Source organism: Euprymna scolopes, chromosome 14 (genome assembly GCF_053919585.1).
Source record: "Euprymna scolopes isolate OS-2025 chromosome 14, ASM5391958v1, whole genome shotgun sequence".
Taxonomy (NCBI): Eukaryota; Metazoa; Mollusca; class Cephalopoda; order Sepiida; family Sepiolidae; genus Euprymna; species Euprymna scolopes.
Window position 1 is genome coordinate 96,040,069 of NC_136495.1, and position 20,058 is coordinate 96,060,126.

Below are 20,058 nucleotides of genomic sequence, written 5' to 3' on the forward strand. Positions count from 1 at the left end.
AAAAACATTGAATGAAATAGCATTAATTTTCGTAATAAAACAAAACTTTCTGTGCAATATAAGAAGATTATAAGGTTTCATTTAAAAAAAAAAAAAAAAAAAAAAAAAAAAAAATCAACGTGATTTTTTAAAAAATGGTTTTAAACTTTGGACTTGGACAGGCAAATTTGCAAATAACTATTTTTTTTGTTTTAAATTAGCTTATTTTATTTATTGATCTTTTATCTTCAATTTGTGATATATAAATTTGAGGTGAGAAAATTAATTATTTTCATTTTAATAGACATATCAAAATGGGAGGAGGGAATTAAAAACCTTGTCTAGATTATATTCGGTTTATTAGAAAGAGCATAAAATTTCACATTGAAATAGAAAATATTGTAAAAGTTGAACCAATAGAAAAATTTTGATAAATTTTTAAAGTGAAAAAATTGAAAAAAAAAAAAATAAACTTGTAAAATTCAATTGATATGTTTGCAGATGCGCAGGCACTTTGTAAACACTTTAAAAAAAAAAAAAAAAAAAAAAAAAAAAAAAAAAAAAAAAAAGATATTTCTATTATTTTTTAAACGACTTTAATAGTTTATTTTGGAAGTCTATTCCATAAACAAAATAAACAACCTACTTTAAAAAGAGAAATTATGAGTTTTTTTCATATTTTATTTGCTGTTTTTTGTTAGGAGTGTCAAAAATTCCAAAATTCTGACACCTAGTGGTTGGCATAAAATTGCTGTCCAAAGAAATCCTTTTAGATTAAAATAAGATAAATTTTTGTCATAATTCAAAATACCCCCACTCCACCTTCGGTGAGCTGGGTTTTCTTGCTTTTAAATCCTGCGAAGAGCTGTTTGACAGTTTTGTGTTGAGAATTTTTAAAAAGTAAAATTATTGAATTATTGTGGTTTTTGTAGTAAACACCACTACACAGTGACGTGTCGAAATTAGTAAAATAAAGTAGAGCATGTTTTACTATAGACAACAACCTAAAATAAAAAAAAAATAAAAAAGTAACCATCTTCATATCCAATCTGAAAATTCCATTGTTGACATTGGTTTCCCCAACATTTTTCTAGTCAGAATCCTTTCTAGAAAGACATCGGGTACATTACAGGAGTGGCCACAAGAAGATAACCAACATCCTAAGTGAAAGTGACTTGTGGAACGAACTGGATTCAAACTTGGAACACCCGGATCATCAGTCCGTGTCGTTAATAAGTTAACTACAGTCACCAAGAACAAGTGGTAAAGAAACACATAAATGTTATCAAAGACAAGATAAATTACTCTTCTACCTACCTGGATACGTTTTTGTGTTTTAACTTATTTTAAAGCGTTTATTCAGTTTGAAGCACAAGTGCCGAGTTGCGAAGTCAGAACAACGAACGACCAAAGATGGCGGAAATGAGACTCTTCGAAGTCTCGATAATCGCTCAAAACTTGAAACTTAAAAAAAAATATAGGGCGGACGATGTCGAGAGTGCCCCCCTCCTCTAAATTCCACATTTTCATTTCTTTTTAACTTTTTTCCTGTTAATATCATCGATTACGGACTTAAGTTTCAGATTACAACAAAAATTGAAAAGAAAAAAAAAACAATTTCATAACTTTTCACATAGGGGTTCAGTTTTCAATTATAACGTTCTAATAAATTGAACACGAAATTTGTGACCACGAAGAATAGATAGACACATACATAGATGAGAGATTGCGGTGGGGGTAAATACATAAATTAGAGGGGAAGGGAGGGTTTTTTTTTTAACCCCTTCGTTCTAACCTCTATCTTCCGGTCACATCAGAGAGAGTTGCCATATTTTTTTCATCGTGGTCACCATTTCGTGTTCAATTTAGTACAATATTATAATTGAAAACTAAACCCCCACGTGAAATTTTATTTTTGACTTTTTTTTAATAATCTGAAACTTAAGTCTGTAATCGATGATATTATAACAGGAAAAAAAAAGTAAAAAAAAAAAAAAAAAAAAAAAGTGAAAATTACGGAATTTAGAGGGGGGGGGGGACAGTCTCGACAATGTCCGCTATATATATATATATATATATATATATATTATATATATATATATATTGTACGTACCCATTATGAAATTACGTTCTCATAAAAATTTGATCATGTAGGTTTTGTTTTACAGAGAAAAATCAAATTTTAATGAGATCGATTGTGCCCCAACCATCATGCCTATTTCGCGAACGAGGAGGGGCGCTTTTAAACGAAAAAGTGATTAACAAAGGGCAAAATGAAAAAGGGATTAAAAAAAAAGGGGCGGAGGTTGAGAATCCTGCCACTTTACCAAAATCGCTGAAAACATGGCGGACAACCTACGCGCACGTCACTGAAAGTAATTAATGCTCCCTCTGACACGTGACCAGAAGTTTGGGGCATATGTCTATTTGTCTTGATTTTACATAGGTGAATGAATAAAGGAATTGTCACCAAAACATACGAACCATTCTTCCACCTAATAATAAATTAGAAAAAAAAAAAATAACAACTTTTTGGTACTTGTGCAGTTTTGCTACCCAGAGTGTACGAATAATTTTTCACTTTCACCTAACAATTTAAAGAAAAAAAAACTTTTTTTTTTTTAAGTTCGTATTTCTCACGTTGACGAAACTGCACTAGTACCAAATGTCTTTTTGGTTAAGAATAAAAGTATGGTGAAAAAAATGTAAATAAATAAATTAGAAAAAAAAAACCCCAGCTTTTTGGTACTTGTGCAGTGGGTTTGTATTACTGTAAACATAGATTCGAAAAAGTTGTCAAAAAACAAATATATAACAAATAAATGTTATCAAAGGCAAGATAAGTTACTTTTCTACCTAACTGGATATGTTTTTAGTGTTTTTATTCAATGTAACATGTTTAGTCAGCTCGAAAAACAGTGTTTTCCTATGTATTGGAAAATTGAAAATGGCGGCCAACTCTCTTTGACCCGGTAAGTTTGGGAAAAGGGGTTATTAATAAAAAACAAAAAACTAGACAAAATACAGTTAAAAACTCGCTCAATATATGTTACCGTGACATAGGCTGACATATATTCAGTGGGTTTTTAATAGTATTTTGCATAATTTTTTTTTTTTAACTCCTTTTCCCAAACTTACCGGGTCAAAGATGTCGGAATTTTATCTTGCTTCCAGATAAATTCAACGCTAAAGTAACTAACCTGAAAAAAAAAAAAAAAAAGAATGACAGCATAGAATAAAAAGGGGGGGGGGTAAAGAATAAAATATAAAGGTCTTGCTTTGAAACGAAGAAGAGATTTTATTTACAATAATAAGTTGAAAATTTTTCCTTTTGCGGGCATTAAACTTATGAAACGCCAAGGTAACATACAATGAAAAAAATAACACTGGTTCTTATAAAGAAGATGTGTGTATCCATTAACGAATACAATAATAATATTCAAAATAGTATCTCCTAATCACACTCGCATATGAAATTAATTTTAGGAGCATACTCACAAATTGAAAGCCAGTCAGGTACATGCCGTTTTCCCCCTTTTTTTGTTTCGTTCAAAGTTCTTTTAGAATTTTCTCTCCCTCCATATTTGCGTGCAAACCGTAGACACACAGATGAACTTCAGAAGCAAGGCCGTGTCGCTTGCCCGAGATTTTCTTCTTTGTAGAAGGTTCCAAAATTCCTTGTCACGTAAGATAAGATATTTTTTTAAAAATAATTTCACTCCTAAAATACGTGCAAAACCGTAGTCACGTAGATAGTCTTCAGAAGTATGTCTCGTCACATATCCGGGTATTCTTGCCAGGGTTTTCTTCTTTGAAGGATGCTCGTCAAAACTCCATCTTCAGCGCCGGGCAATGAACCAAATGTCCAATCTCCATGTCCGCCGGATTTCAAAAGAGAGCGAAATATGCGCTGAGCTCGTGATGTCATCACGGAGCTAGCATTTCTCTTTTCTCCAAATTAAAGGGAGTTTCGTACAAACCCAAAATGTACAAAACTAAGAATCAAAAAAAGATATGAAATACAAAAAGTCATATATAAGAACCAGATAAAAAATAATAAATGTAAACAGGGGGGGAGGGATGCACTATTATTTGTACAAAAAAAAATTCCAACATTCTCCCCCAACAGGAAATGGCAGTCAACGTACAGTTGGATGACACCTGTAAAATTTACAATACAAAATTCTTTCTTTATATATACATAAACTACACAATGTATAGTCAGAAGAACTCCAGGAAACACATATCGGAACAAAAGAGCAGAAAAATTCAAATAGGCTTATTTTATACAAATTCACATGAAAACCTTCATGTTTTAGGTTTGAACTGAGGAGTACCTAACCAGATTCATAAAGTTAAACTAATGATCACATGCAAGGTTGCAACAGAAGTTTGAACAGAGAATATTCCACCAGATAATTAACTACATACATATAAAAGAGTATAAAGGCTTGAGGAGTTCACATAATTTACCATCTAACCTTCTCATCTCTATATTATCTCTGGCGAACACCAAAATATCTCAGCTCCCTCATAACCATAAGAGTCCAGTGAGATCAACACCGGTGCTACAAGAGGGACGAATCCAGTCAACCCTATACTTTAATAAGTTCTTCAACTTGGTGGAATGAAATAAAACTGCAACCCAAATTCTGCACAAATTATTCAAGGCAATTACAGCTTTAAACGTTTGCATAGCCATATACATGTAGCCAAACAAACAAAGTTGAGTATAGGTGTCAGAAACACCTAGGTAGCTGGAGATCTAATACTTATGGAAGACTCCTATCAAGGAGAAATCTAATCTTCTCATGTTCAGCACTGAAACAAACATCTCAGCATTAGAAAACTCTTCTAACTAAGCAGAAGATAGTCCTGAGTGCCTCAGAAACACCCCTGGACAAATCAAGCTTGACTTCGATAGCTCTTGCAATACTGCAGTAGGCTACGTCAAGGCAGATCTTCACAAAATATTTAAAAACAATAACACCTGCATGGGACTCCAAAGCAGGAACCGTCCTACTTAAATGAGCAACTTCATAGAATGAAGGTTCTGCAAGTGATCTCTGCACAACATATCCTACATTCTCATAGGAACTCGGAGAAGCTGAACTACACACCATGTAGTCAGAAAATTCGACAGGATCCCTCATGGGATTCTTTATCGAGTTACACTCAACCGGAATCTGGACGCCCCAGTCAAACTTGAGTTCACGTAACTCTTCAAAAACCATTCTCCTCTTGGTTTTTTCACATTCACACGCGGATATAGCGCTTTCTGCCCTATATCCTCGATGGAGAATTTCTCTCCCAGTGCTAACATTAGCACTTAAAGAAGTGCACAAAGCTTGCACTTTCACACAGGATAGACTCCTGCCCTTTAACCACTGACCATTGTCAGAACCACATGACCGGAGTAATACCCCACCATCATGATTAAGTTCCTCAGTATTCTGACAAGGTTGTGGAAGATAACCACACATGTGAGTTTTCGGACACACATGGTTAGAGGGTAAAACAATTCCAATATCCCATGGAAATCCCTCCATAAATTTCACTATATTCATGCCCACACTTAACAAGTCGTGGACACGAGTGGTATCATTCATGATACCTGGGAATCTCACTCCCAATACATTTTTCTTTAAAATACTACCGGCAAACTGCCAACCAGAAAAATCAAACTTCAGCGCCTGATTACTCTGAAGTGGCACTTGCAACACTGCTTTAAGACCGTGATGCAACATCTTCCAAGCCAAACTTGCCAGCACTCAGCAAACAGTTTTCAGAGTCTGGACATTCAGGCTTAGTAGTCGGTAACTCACTGAGCATCTCCCTAGGGGTTTCGAATATCACAGGGTTGCACAGGGAATCACACTCCACACCATCTGCCAACCTCGAAAGAATGAATCGAACCTGGGACGAGAACACTACATCAACAGCATCCGCTTCTACTAGCAAACAGTCCACATCCTCACGTAAGGAACAATCACCCAACAACTCAGTTATATTATCCACCGATGCTAACCATTCATCAACATCGGCCTTCATTGTTATAAAATAAGGCTTCGGTAATTCCTTCTGCAACCACAATAAATCCAAGACAGCGATAATCTTCCCTAAATAAAACTTTCGTTTCCTTACAAGGAATCCGGAAGAACGAGTGACCAACATCGTGTAGCGTTTGTTCTTTTTTTCCAAAAATATGGAATAAATCCAAACAAATACAAAAAATAGGTGTTCAAATATTATACACAAAAAAAATGCACACACAAAGGTATTTACATAAAATTCCTTCCTCATAGCACAAACAAAACAAGCATATTGAGCCGTGAAAATATCAAGGGATACAATCCCCAGTTACAAATTAAAAGAGTCACTATGATTCAAAATTAAAATTAAGTGAATTTAAAATTCAAACTTCTATATGGAAGTTAATAAACTAGAAAATGAATAACGTTTAACACTTTTATAGGAATATCCTCACTGAAATGCAACCTAGGGAAAGAGTGGGAACAGAGTTTAAATAAACAACTACGTCGGGGGAGGGTACATGCCACCAATGTCACATATGTATCTTCAAAGGAATCCAAATAACCAAATGTAAATACGGGCCAAGCAAAGAAAAAGGGAACTTGTCTTTTCACAAACTCTTAGAATAACACAGTCCGCAAAGCAAATGGGTATAAACTCGCTATAGAAAATTATAATAAATATCTTCAATGTATAATACAATATTTCTAATAATATCGTCTGGTTAATTCACAACCCACAAACATTTAACACATGTGAGAGAACGCATGTGTTCATTAAATAAAAAAATAAAAAAATGGGGTCTATACTTATTCCTTTTTTTTTCTAATATATTGAGGAAAATACGTACATACAACTAACACCAGCTTCGGACACAGCATCTCTATTTACTAGGGTATAGTTAGATAAAAAGTCGTTTCTTCAAGTGAGGAAAATCCAGCTTCCAAAAAATACCGAACACACTGGATTAGGACTAAAAATAAAATTACCTCAGTCTAGTAGGATCTCTTATTCGCTGACTAGGGACAGAAAATGCTATAGTTTCTCCCAAAGTAAATTGCAATACCTGTGGAAATTCAACTAAAGCAAGCAAATTATACTCCGAAATAGGGATACAAAAGTTACAACTTCAATTCTAAAGAGTAGAAAATGGAAAGTGTATACTTATCGCTTAATCTTTTTATTAAGAAAAATATTTATGAAAAGTTGTGCGCTACACTAGACGTGCGTAAAATATTAGTCAGATATAAATAAAGACACTAGACGTACATAAAAATGCTAAATTCGGGAATTTTTATTAAGCAAATGTCGAACGTTGGAAACACTAAATTACATTACACGTTTTCTAAATTCAGGACATAGCAGTCGTTGAATGTTGCAGGGGGACGTTGAGATACACGCCAAGTAACATCTTAAGAGAGAAGGGAATTTAGTAACTGAAATATCTATACGGGCCGTGGGGTGCAGGGAGGTCACAGAAAGAGTCAACAAGTTGGGCAGTGATAGGAGTGTATTTAACCCTAGCTAAGTAACGCATTGACAGAATGAAAAGAAAACGGGTCTCGAGACAGAAAGGGGAGGGCACACGCTTCATATCATACAAGGTGTATAGTAATTTAGTTCGCTAAATTATTTGAAATAACTGACCACTTAATTTGAAAAGTATTCTGAAATAAGGGAACACGAGTTTGTAAAATGCCTTCAAATAAAAGCAGTAAACTTACAAAATGCTTCTAAATAAGGGAAAATAAATTAGGAAAATGCCTTTAAATAACGAAAGAAATTCACAGTAGTCGAACGAATCTAAGTGACAAGTCGATAGGATAAGGTAGTGGAGGTAACAGAAATTTCAAGAGGTTAAATTAAATCCTAACTTGAAAGAAAAGGAATTAAAGCGTATCTCGATTAGAAAAAGGTACACTTAATTTTCAGTGTCCCAAATAAGGGACAAAAAAATGGCTAAATGTATTTGATATAGAGACAAAGTTTGCAAAATGCATTTACCAAAAGAGAATTAATGTATCTCGAAGAAAAGGGAATATACTTTAATTTCAAAGTGTTCCGAAAAAGGGAATAATAAATTTGCAAAATGCATTTAAATAAAAGCAGTAATTTTCCAACCTCTTCTATATAAAGGGGAGAAATTTGCAAAATGTCGGAAAACAATTTGCAAAATGCCCTCAAATAAAAGCAGAAATTTCCCAACCTACTTTTACGTAAAAGAAAAATTTGCAAAATGTTGGAATTTTATCTTGCTTCCAGATAAATTCAACACTAAAGTAACTAACCTGAAAAAAAAAAAAAAATGACAGCATAGAATAAAAGGGGGGGGGGGGTAAGAATAGAATATAAAGGTCTTGCTTTGAAACGAAGAAGAGATTTTATTTACAATAATAAGTTGAAAATGAAAAAAATAACACTGGTTCTTACAAAGAAGATGTGTGTATCCATTAACGAATACAATAATAATATTCAAAATAGTATCTCCTAATCACACTCGCATATGAAATTAATTTTAGGAGCGTACTCACAAATTGAAAGCCAGTCAGGCACGTGCCGTTTTCCCTTTTTTTTTGTTTTGTTCAAAGTGTTACATGATAAGGGCTGTCCCCTTTTCATGAAAGTATAAAAATAGAGAATTTAGTTAAAATTAAAATGAAATAGCAACAGACGGAATTCGAACCTCGTAATTTAGGTTTAGAAATAGATTACGTGTGAGAATTTAAAAATGTAAAACAAACGTTTGTTTAGAATATAGATTTTTTTTTGAAAATGTTTTTATGATGTTGAACAAATATTGTAAATTGTCTTAAATGTATCTAAATGTTATTGATTTTCACAGCAAGAATTCAAAGTCAGCAGTAAATATACATTAGATTTAAACATTCTAGGAGAAAATAAAACTAGTTAAGACGTATGGTTGGCTTACAGATTCAGTTAGAATTTTAGAAGGGGGACAAGAATTAAAATTACGTAAACGGGTATTTAGAGAGTTTTTAGATGTGATAAGCCGTAAGAAAGATGTTTTGTTTTAGCATTTGGTTTTGTTGTTTTTTTTTAGAGATCCTAAAAATTTTTCTCCAAGAAAAGTGACTTGGTAGGGATTGATAAGCACAAAATGTGCCCCTATATGAAAAATTTGGGAACCTGGTTAATTAAGTGCTTAAAATAAGCTGGTTGCACGTAACGACTCCAAGCAAAGTGGTAAGACTTGGCTTAATTAATAAACAGGCGTTGGAAAGAATACGAAAATTCTTAAGGGGACCAGTAAACCGAGAATAGGTAGTCCCGAGGCAATCACATATAGCTTAATGAAGTAAGAGACAGGCAAAAATATGCTGTAGATTACGTAAGAAAGATATAACCTTGTATTTTTTTTTTTTTAGAGACGCATAAATGTGGGATATATCTGCTGGATCTTAGAAGCTGGTGAGAGAAAAGAAAAATCACAAAACAATCGGGCTATTAGATAGAATTTAGGTGCAATTAAGATATTGGGCGCGAAAGGTGTTAGTTAGTTAGGGGTGATATTTTTAAATCCTCGTCGAAGTTTCAAGAATCCAAGTAAGGAAATCCGAGTGAATCCGTATGAGAGAAAAAAAGGTATATCTTAAACTTCTGAAGCCAACCACAAAGATTTAAGTATATGAGCTTTGGTATGTCCTGTATAAGATAGTTATAGAATAAAAAACAAAGCCATACTTGATAAGACTAACCATGCGGAAAGAGAGATCAGGACACTAGGGACGCAGGAAGTCGTCCATTTCGAGAAAGGTGAAAACCTCTAGTCTGCGGCATATGGGTGGCTGGAAAATAGCTGATGTGAATCATAGGTAAAGACCCTACACCCAAAAAAGTAAATGCCACGAAGATCAGAAAGGTTCTGATCTTATAAATGAATAAATAATTGTGAAGTCGGCCGCGGAGGGCTGACTGAAAGAGATTTTTTTTTCGTTTGTTTTTTAGCCTGATCTTTCTAGCCGTGTGGTTGTGTAGATGTAAAAATAAAAAAATGTACTAAATTTAAAAATGCATACATTTATTTTTCGTGAAATATGGAAGGGAGGGATGTTACATGATAAGGGCTGTCCCCTTTTCATGTAAGTATAAAAAAAGAGAATTTAGTTAAAATTAAAATGAAATAGCAACAGACGGAATTTGAACCTCGTAATTTAGGTTTAGAAATAGATTACGTGTGAGAATTTAAAAATGTAAAACAAACGTTTGTTTAAAATATAGATAAAATATTTCAAGGAAAGAATGTGAACTATCAAGTTTGTTATGAAATTTTAAATTGAAAGAATGCAGCTTATAAGATAATGTTTTTAACATATTGGAAAAATAGGTTACTGAGTATAGGAAAAGTTTTGGACACGCAGGTCCAGAACACGTGAAAGAAGGCACATGTTTTAACATGTGTATGACGTCACGGAAAATAGAAAGTTCTGGGAATAGAGAAAAACTTTAGTTAGAAGAAGACAGTCAGTCATCTAGGAAGCGAGACGTCACGTTGAAACTAAAATGTGAGGCTTTGAATTCTTGAGGATGGAAATCCCGGCCGGTCGTGTGAGAAATAAACCTCATCATGTGTTTTATAAAAACGTCGTCTTGTCTTATGATTCTTACAAAAAGGTAAAGTGAAATTGTATTATATATTTGTGTTATAAAATGTCTTTTCATACACATCTCGACTTCTCATATCCACAATGAGAATCTACATCATGTCTACACAATGTCTGAACAGTGAACACTATCCCCTTCACTCAAAGAGCTTCTCCTTCTTCCAATCTATACAATTAAAGAATGAACAGTTTTAATATAAATATGAATCTTCATAAAACGAACAAAGTCTCTTACAACAACATCTATCTCTCTCTGAGTCTTCAACATCTCTCGGTAATAAGACAAACTCTCACTAAGACTCGTATCTTTACTAATAAGAACTCACGTAACATACGCACAAGTGGTAAATTCGTCTAATAATAATAATAACTATATAACAAAAGTTCTTTTAGCATTTTCTCTCTCTCCATGTTTGCATGCAAACCATAGACACGCAGATGGATTTCAGAAGCAAGGCCGTGTCGCTTGCCCGAGATTTTCTTCTTTGTAGAAGGTTCCAAAATTCCTTGTCACGTAAGATAAGATATTTTTTTAAAAATAATTTCACTCCTTCTAAAATACATGCAAAACCGTAGTCACGTAGATAGTTTTCAGAAGTATGTCTCGTCACATATCCAGGTATTCTTGCCAGAGTTTTCTTCTTTGAAGGATGCTCGTCAAAACTCCATCTTCAGCGCCGGGCAATGAACCAAATGTCCAATCTCCATGTCCGCCGAATTTCAAAAGAGCGAAATACGCGCTGAGCTTGTGATGTCATCGCGTAGCTAGCATTTCTCTTTTCTCCAAATTAAAGGGAGTTTCGTACAAACTCAAAATGTACAAAACTAAGAATCAAAAAAAGATACAAAATATCATATATAAGAACCAGATAAAAAATAAATGTAAACAGGGGGGGGGGGATGCACTATTATTTGTACAAAAAAAATTCCAACAAAGAGAGTCGGCCGCCATTTTCAATTTTCCAATACATCGGTAAACACTATGTTTTTCGAGCTGACTAAACATGTTACATTGAATAAAAACACTAAAAACATATCCAGTTAGGTAGAAAAGTAACTTATCTTGCCTTTGATAACATTTATTTGTTATATATTTGTTTTTTGACAACTTTTTCGAATCTATGTTTACAGTAATACAAACCCACTGCACAAGTACCAAAAAGTTGGGGGGGTTTTTCTAATTTATTTATTTACATTTTTTTCACCATACTTTTATTCTTAACCAAAAAGACATTTGGTACTAGTGCAGTTTCGTCAACGTGAGAAATACGAACTTAAAAAAAAAGTTTTTTTTTCTTTAAATTGTTAGGTGAAAGTGAAAAATGATTCGTACACTCGCGGTAACAGAACTGCACAAGTACCAAAAAGTTGTTATTTTTTTTTTCTAATTTATTATTAGGTGGAAGACTGGTTCGTATGTTTTGGAGACAATTCGTTTATTCATTCACCTATGTAAAATCAAAACAAATAGACATATGCCCCAAACTTCCGGTCACGTGTCAGAGGGAGCGTTAATTACTTTCAGTGATGTGCGCGTAGGTCGTCCGCCATGTTTTTAGCAATTTTGGTAAAGTGGCAGGATTCTCAACCTCCGCCAAAAAAGGATATAGAAACTGTAAAATAAGAAAAAAAAAAAAAAAAAAAAAAAAATTTTCTTATGTATTTTTCCGTCCATGTTTCAAAATAAACTCGTCAAATTTTGACAAACTTTAAGCGGTGATGGTGGGCTCCATCACCGCTTAAAGTTTGTCACCATCACTGATGGAGTTATCTCACTTGGCGCCCCCACTCCTCGTCCACAAAATAGGCAATATGGCTGGGATACGATCGCTCTTTTTTAATTTAATTTTTCTCTGTAAAAAAAAAAAAAAAAAAAAAAAAAAAGAATTTTGGTACTGGTCGCGATTAGAGTTCCCTGCCCCAAACACCCTAAAAAAACACTGACTTCTCCCCACGCATGCGCAAAGGACATGTTTTAGTTGCTATAGTAACTAAACGATCATGAATTTTTATCGACTTTGTTTTACTGTTTATGAATATTGAAATAAAAGACATTACTACACATTTATTAATAATATCTCACTAGCAGTATCAGAATTTTGGGGAAATTTTTGACACCCCTAACAGAAAACTGCGAATAAAATATAGAAAACTCGTAATTTCTCTTTCTAAAGTGGGTTATTTATTTTCTTTATAGAATATGCTTCCAAAATAAACTATTTAAGTTGTTTAAAAAATAATAGAAATATTATTTTTCATTGTTTAAAAAAGTGTTTACAAAGTGCGTGTGTGCGCTCTGGGAGCCATTTTGTTACGTAATGAAATCAATTGATTTTTATGAGATGAATATTTTTCAATTTTTAAACTTTAAAAATCTATCAAAATTTTCCTAATCATTCAATTGTTACGTTTTTTTCAGGGTGAATGTAAAATTTTATGCTCTTTCCAATAAACTGAATATAATATTTTAGACAAACGTTTTATAAATTCACCCCCCCATTTTGAGAATTTTAATAATTAATTTTGGTCAACACGTTTTATATATCACAAATTGAAGATAAAACATGAATAAATAAAATACTCAAATTTAAAACAACAAAAAAATATCACTTATCTGTAAATTTACCGGTAAAGTCCAAAATGTAAATCCTTCTTTTTTCGATAACCACGTGTTTTTTTTTTGTTTGTTTTTTTTACGTGGAAGCTTAACTTTTGTTTAGAATTTTCCAGTCATTAATGTTCGGTCAGTGTATATTTTTATATTTAATTCCTGGTTTCCTTTTTTCGATATAAAAAAAAAAAAAAGACGAAACCCGATAATGCAGATTTATAGTATAATAAATAAAAAATTCAGATATTTCTTTAAGATATTAAAAAAAACAAAATAACATTGCATATCTTCGTCATTTCGTAATCCGTGTAAATCCAAAAATGAAAAATCCCAGTTTTCATGTACGATAGCGTAAAGGCGCCAAAATAAAAAAAAGGACAAGTTATCTCCCTTTAGAAGTCGGGCAAAAACGTAACTGCTGCCTGCTACTCCAACACTAAGCATTCTTTTGAGCAGACTTATTTACTTGTCTTTAAAGAATAAAAAAAATTATTGCAAACTTTCTATCATGTTTTATAAATCTGTCCAAGGAAATTTAGATTTTCTTATTTTATTGTTAAAAAAAAATTGAATCCAAACCTTTTATTCTGAATTCAAACTGTCTGCTGGAAAAATTTATTTTCTTGTAAAAAAAAAAAATTATTGCAAACTTTCTATCATGTTTTATAAATCTGTCCAAGGAAATTTAGATTTTCTTTTTTTATTGTTTAAAAAAAAATTGAATCCAAACCTTTTATTCTGAATTCAAAATGTCTGCTGGAAAAATTTATTTTCTTGTAAAAAAAAAAAAAAAAAAAAATATTGAAAAACTTTTTATTCTGGAATTTAAATCTGTCTAAAGAGAATTTATATTTTCTTATTTTGTTTTAAATAAAATTATTTAAACTTTTATTCTGATTTCAAAATGTACGCTGGAAAATTTTATTTATTTTCTTGTTTTAAAGACATTTGCAAACTTATCTTAATTTTTTTCCCCTGAATTTAAAATAAACTCAATTTCTTTTTTATTTCAATAAATTCAAATGGAATTTCTTTGTCTTTCTGCTTAATTTCTCACATCTTTGAAGAATTTATAAGAAATTATTTGATTAAAATCTTACTTACATTGGAAAATAGGAAATGTCAATCCTAAAGTGTTCTGTTTATATTTTTGATATATACATAAACCTTCGTTTATTTTATACAAAACGGAATAAAAAACTTATATTATAAAGAAGACGTGTTTTGGTTTGTTATTATCGTTATTATTACATTAAATATTTGTTTAATCATATAGGGTAAATATGAAGAATTCCACCCTTTATTCATATAGGGTCAATATGAAGCCACCCTCGAAAATTCCTTTAAAATTACGACCAAATCTGTTCATTGCAATGTGGCCATAAAGTGGGTGCCCATTATAGAAAAGTGACCCCCCCACTTTGTGACCGTTTGTAAAATTGAAACTACTAGTTTCGTTTGCCGTATATATAAATGGTTATTTCCGTTTTCAGCGCCTCCGAAAACCTTTAAAAGTGGAAAATTTGAAGGAATATAATCCAATATCGAGATTATTAAGGTTTCTGAATTAGTGTTTTTTTTTTACACTTATAGGCTTCCGTACATAAGTAAGTGTAATCTTAACATCCGGTGTCTTAACAACTTTCTTGAAAGACACGCGTTGTCGCTATACGTGTTGGAAAAATCCTTCCATTTAAAAAATACATGGATTATAATACATAAATATGAATAAATTCTCATACAGGAAGATTAAAAGAAAGCATATCTTACTCATTAACCAGGTAAGTTCTTTATTTTGCCGTTAAATATTTATCGTAAGATTCAAGTAATGTTATTGTTCGACATTCCGTGAAATGTTAAGTGAAGAAATCGAAGGAAAAATAAATAAAATTGTTTATTTCTCTATTAAAGCTTTTATGATATTAAAATTTGGTCTTTGCTCGTTTTATTGAAATAAAATTTACGGGTTTAAATTACGTTTTCATATTTTTATAATCTGATAGAAAGATAGGTGTCTATTCAAAATGGCGACTCGGCTGAAAATTCCCCCAAAATTCTGATACTGCTAATATCTCACTTTTAATCACTTTTATCGACTTTTTTTTTTTTTTTTTTACTGTTTTACTGTTTGTGTCACTTTTATCAACTTTTCCTTTTTTTTAAATAGCATTTTCTTTTTTAAATGTGTTTTTAGTTTTGTGTGTTGAATGAAACTTTTTTTTTTTTTTCATTACAACAATTCTTGGCCTTCTGGACAAGATCAAAGTGTAGTATCTGTTCTTCAGATGCTGCACTTCCATTTCTTGTTCTCTTTCGGTGGAGGAGAAATCCTTCACGACTGAGACAATTTTTATTTTTGTATCTTTTCTCCACGTTAAAAAAACGACCCTGGTGTCTAACTCTGTCCCGTGGAGCGGCATAGTAAATAGATACAACAATAGTTATCGACCCCGGTTAGCTAATTCCGTAAAATGAGATTCTACTTTTTTAGGCGAATTTGCCCCCTCCCCATGTTAAGAATGGCTTTTTAAATAATAACGATGTTTCAGCACGGATCAATAAGTGCACTTGCACTAGTACCACAAAATGGTGATAGAATAATAAATTTACTTACGTTTAATCAATGTTATTTTTGCACCATTCATTCACTTTTATCGACTTTTTATTTTTTTTAAAATAGCATTTTCTTTTTAAATGACTACATTTTACTGTTTATGTCTCACTTTTATCGACTTTTTTTCTTTTTTAATAGCATTTTCTTAAAATGAATATTAAAATAATTTCCCACTTGTACAAACATTTTTACATGCACATATAAACAACTATTTTTTTAAATTTTTAACTTTTTTCATTTAATGAATAAAATAAATCATTTATCATTACTATGTGTTTTTTTTTTTTCATTACAACAATGATGAAACAAATATTCCGGCTTGCGGTAAGGAAGGGTTACGCATGCCCGGAAGGAATTGGTTCCTGTTCATTTACTTCGATTACAACACAAGACAACTTTATTTTCCAAAATGTTTACAGAGCTATGGACCAAGGATTTTGAATCCGCATATCAGTTCCTTAAGGAAAGGAAGATAGTTGCTTCAAAAACGAACTTCATTGTATGTCAGCGAGAGATGACAGTCATTAAATACCGGGGAACGACAAGATTCCGTTGCAAAACGTACAAAACCCAAACAGCAAGCCTAACCAACGGGTCATATCTGAAACGGTCAAAATTGACTTTCTCAGATTTTATCAGAGTGGTATACTCATGGGCTAATCAGTTACCTGTGTTTGTAGCAACTGATGTGTGCAAATTACACATGAGTACCGTTATTCAATGGTATCAGTATTTAAGAGACATAACAAGTCACCATTTGACGTTGAACCCATACCAAATTGGTGGACCAGGAGTAGAAGCAGATGAGTCATTAATGACCAGGAGTAGAAGTAGATGAGTCATTAATGACCAAAAGAAAATATAACAGAGGGAGACTTCCACAACAACGGTGGGTTTTCGATGGCTGGGACAGAAATGATAAAATTGGCTTTTTAGTTTTTGTGGATGGCCGTTCAGCCGAAACGTTGACACCACTTATTAAAAAATTTATAAAACCGGGTACAATTATATACTCGGATTGCTGGAGAGCGTATGCATCAATAACAGCAATTAACGTCAATCCGCCATATGAACATCAACAAAACTTTGTGGATCCACTCACCGGGGTTCACACAAATAACATAGAATGCTTTTGGAAAAATGCTAAAAGGAAATTCAAAGCAATGATGGGCGTACACAAACACAACCACGATGGAATCCCATTTGGATGAATTCATATGGCGGGAAATTTATGGCAAAAGCGGAAAAGAAGCTTTCGACAATATTTTAAAACATCTATCAGAGTGGTACCTCGTGTGAAATACTCCTTGGTTGTTGAGTTTCATGGCAACCAGCAGAAAAACAGTTAAAGTAAACATTTACCCATAAATTTTTTTTTCCAATTTTGTTTGTAAATAAATATTGTAGTTAAAAAAGATTATCAAAAAATTGTTTAGTTACTTTTCTTTTTAGTTTATTTTAATTTTATAATTCATAAATTTTGAATGGTGCGAAAATAACATTGATTAAATAAACAAAGGTATGTAAATTTATTATTCTATCACCATTTTGTGGTACTAGTGCACTTATTGATCCGTGCAGAAATAACGTTATTTAAAAAGCCATTCTTAACATAGGGAGGGAGTTTTGTACCTATTCTCTACTTTAACCTTACAATTGAATAAAAAAAAACATTAAACTTTAATTAAGCTTAGAAATACGATTTAAAATATAGCGCGGATCATAAGTGCACTAGCACCCATTTTTTTAATTAATAATTGTTTAGTAATTATTTTTCTTTTAATATTCATAAACAGTAAAAACGTCGTCATTTCAAAAGAAATTATTTAAAAAGCCATTCTTAACATGGGGAGGGTGCAAATTCGCCTAAAAAAAGTAGAATCTCATTTTACGGAATTAGCTAACCGGGGTCGATAACTATTGTTGTAATGAAAAAAAAAAGTTTCATTCAACACACAAAACTAAAAACACATTTAAAAAAGAAAATGCTATTTAAAAAAGAAAAGAAAAAGTCGATAAAAGTGACACAAACAGTAAAAAAAAAAAAGTCGATAAAAATGTGTAGTAATGTCTTATTTCAATATTCATAAACAGTAAAACAAAGTCGATAAAAATTCATGATCGTTTAGTTACTATGGCAACTAAAACATGTCCTTTGCGCATGCGTGGGGAGAAGTCAGTGCTTTTTTAGGGTGTTCGGCAGGGAACTCTAATCGCGACCAGTACCAAATTTTTTTTTTAAAACCTACCTGATCAAATTACGTGAATTTTTTTAGAACTTAAGGGTTTGTTTTACTATACACAGATTCGAAAATGTTGTCAAAAAAAAAATATATATATATATAACAAATAAATGTTATCAAAGACAAGATGTTACTTTTCTACCAAACTGGATAAATTTTTAGTGTTTTTATTTGATGTAAAGTGTTTTTTCGGCTCGAAAAACATACAGTGTTTACCGATGTATTTGAAAAATGCAAATGGCGGCATGCTTGCTGTTGCATGCGGTAAGTTTGGGAAAATGAGTTTAAACAAAAAAATTATACAAAATACTGTTAGAAACTCGCTCAATATATGTTACCGTAACATAAGCGGACATATATTCGGCGGAGTTCAATAGCGAGCATGCTGACATTTTTCTTTTTAAAATATATCGATAAACATTGTATGATTTTCGAAGTGATTACACGTTTTAAAGTGAGTAAAACCACTAAAAACCATTCCAGATATGTAGAAGAGTAACTTATCTTGCCTTTGATAACATTTATTTGGTATATATTTGATTTTTGACCACTTTTTCGAATCTATGTGTATAGTAATACAACCCCAATATTTATTTAGCTCGAAAAACATAGTTTACCGATGTATTGAAAAGTTAAAAATGCCCACCACACCGACTCTCTCTTTGACAAACTTATTTGGAAAAAGGAGTTAAAAATAATAAAAAAAAAAACTAGACAAAATACTGTTAAAAACTCGCTCAATATATGTTACCGTGACATAAGCTAACATATATTCGGTGGGTTTTTAATAGTATTTTGTCTAGTTATTTATGTTTAACTCTTTTTCCCAAACTTACCGTGACAAAGAGAGTGTCGGGCGCCATTTTTAATTTCACATCGGTAAACACTATGTTTTTCGAGCTGAATAAACATGTTACATTAAATAAAAATACTAAAAACATATCCAGTTAGGTAGAAAAGTAACTCATCTTGCCTTTGATAACATTTGTTATATATTTTTTTGACAACTTTTTCGAATCTATGTGTACAGTAATACAACCCCTTAAATTCGCTAAAAATCGTACATTTTTATTTTCTTAAATATAAAAAAAACTATTTGCTCTGCTCACTGCTCAAATTACATGATTTTTCGAATATAACATCTTCGTTTCATGACGAGTACGTCGTACATCATAAAGATTATTTAATAATCTTTATGATGTACAATGATTATTATGTTATATTTTTAGTGCAATTCTAATAAGAACCCAACTTTTATATATTTGCTACTACTTTTTCGGTCTGTTGTTAATAGTAAAACATGCCTACAACAAGAACTAACTATAAATGAACCCTAATACAAACCAAAAACAAGGCCCCCCACCCCCCAATAAGTCAGCATGGGAATATTTGAAAAAAAAAAATTTAGCAAAAAAAACATTTAATATACCTGTTGCTTTGATTCCTTCAATCGGGAAAAAAACTTTCTCATTTTTCTTATTCTTATCACGAAAAAAAGTTTCATTGTTATCAATAGTGACTCTGGCCATGTTTCTTTAAAAATATGTACGAAAAAAATATAAACGATTAAAAACATCGAAGAGAAAATTCATAAAGTTGTGTGATTATTCGGACCAATCATAATGCCCGCCACTCGCCACTTGTGAAAGAACGCAGTCTAAGACAAAAAATAATTCTCATAATTTTATTAATAAAAAACAAGATACTAATCGCACAGTATGTAAATTAAAATTATAAATTTCTACACTGTAGTTTTTATCTAAATTTAATCTTTCTTAAGACATTTTTTTTTTTTTTTTTTAAATAATTATTTGGTTGGCCGACCCACAACAGTGTAAAAATATTATATTCATCCGCCACGGAAGACTTTTGAGAAATCATTTTGACTTCAAATTTTGTGAGTTACGCCCCTTAGTTCGGTATAATTCAAGTTTAGACTTCTTCCTAATGTAAAAG

The 20,058-nt window shown here is 32.0% G+C and overlaps 1 protein-coding gene across 1 annotated transcript in view; it reads right to left on the reverse strand.

Moving 5' to 3' along the window:
- Positions 1–19,733, reverse strand: part of LOC145293176 (Rieske domain-containing protein-like) — a 32,397-nt gene extending 12,664 nt beyond the window's left edge. The window contains exon 1 of the mRNA XM_080139645.1: positions 19,532–19,733. Within this exon, the coding sequence (XP_079995771.1) occupies positions 19,532–19,631 (100 nt within the window). The 5' untranslated portion in view covers positions 19,632–19,733. The remainder of the gene's footprint in view (positions 1–19,531) is intronic.
- Positions 19,734–20,058: the final 325 nt, after the last annotated feature.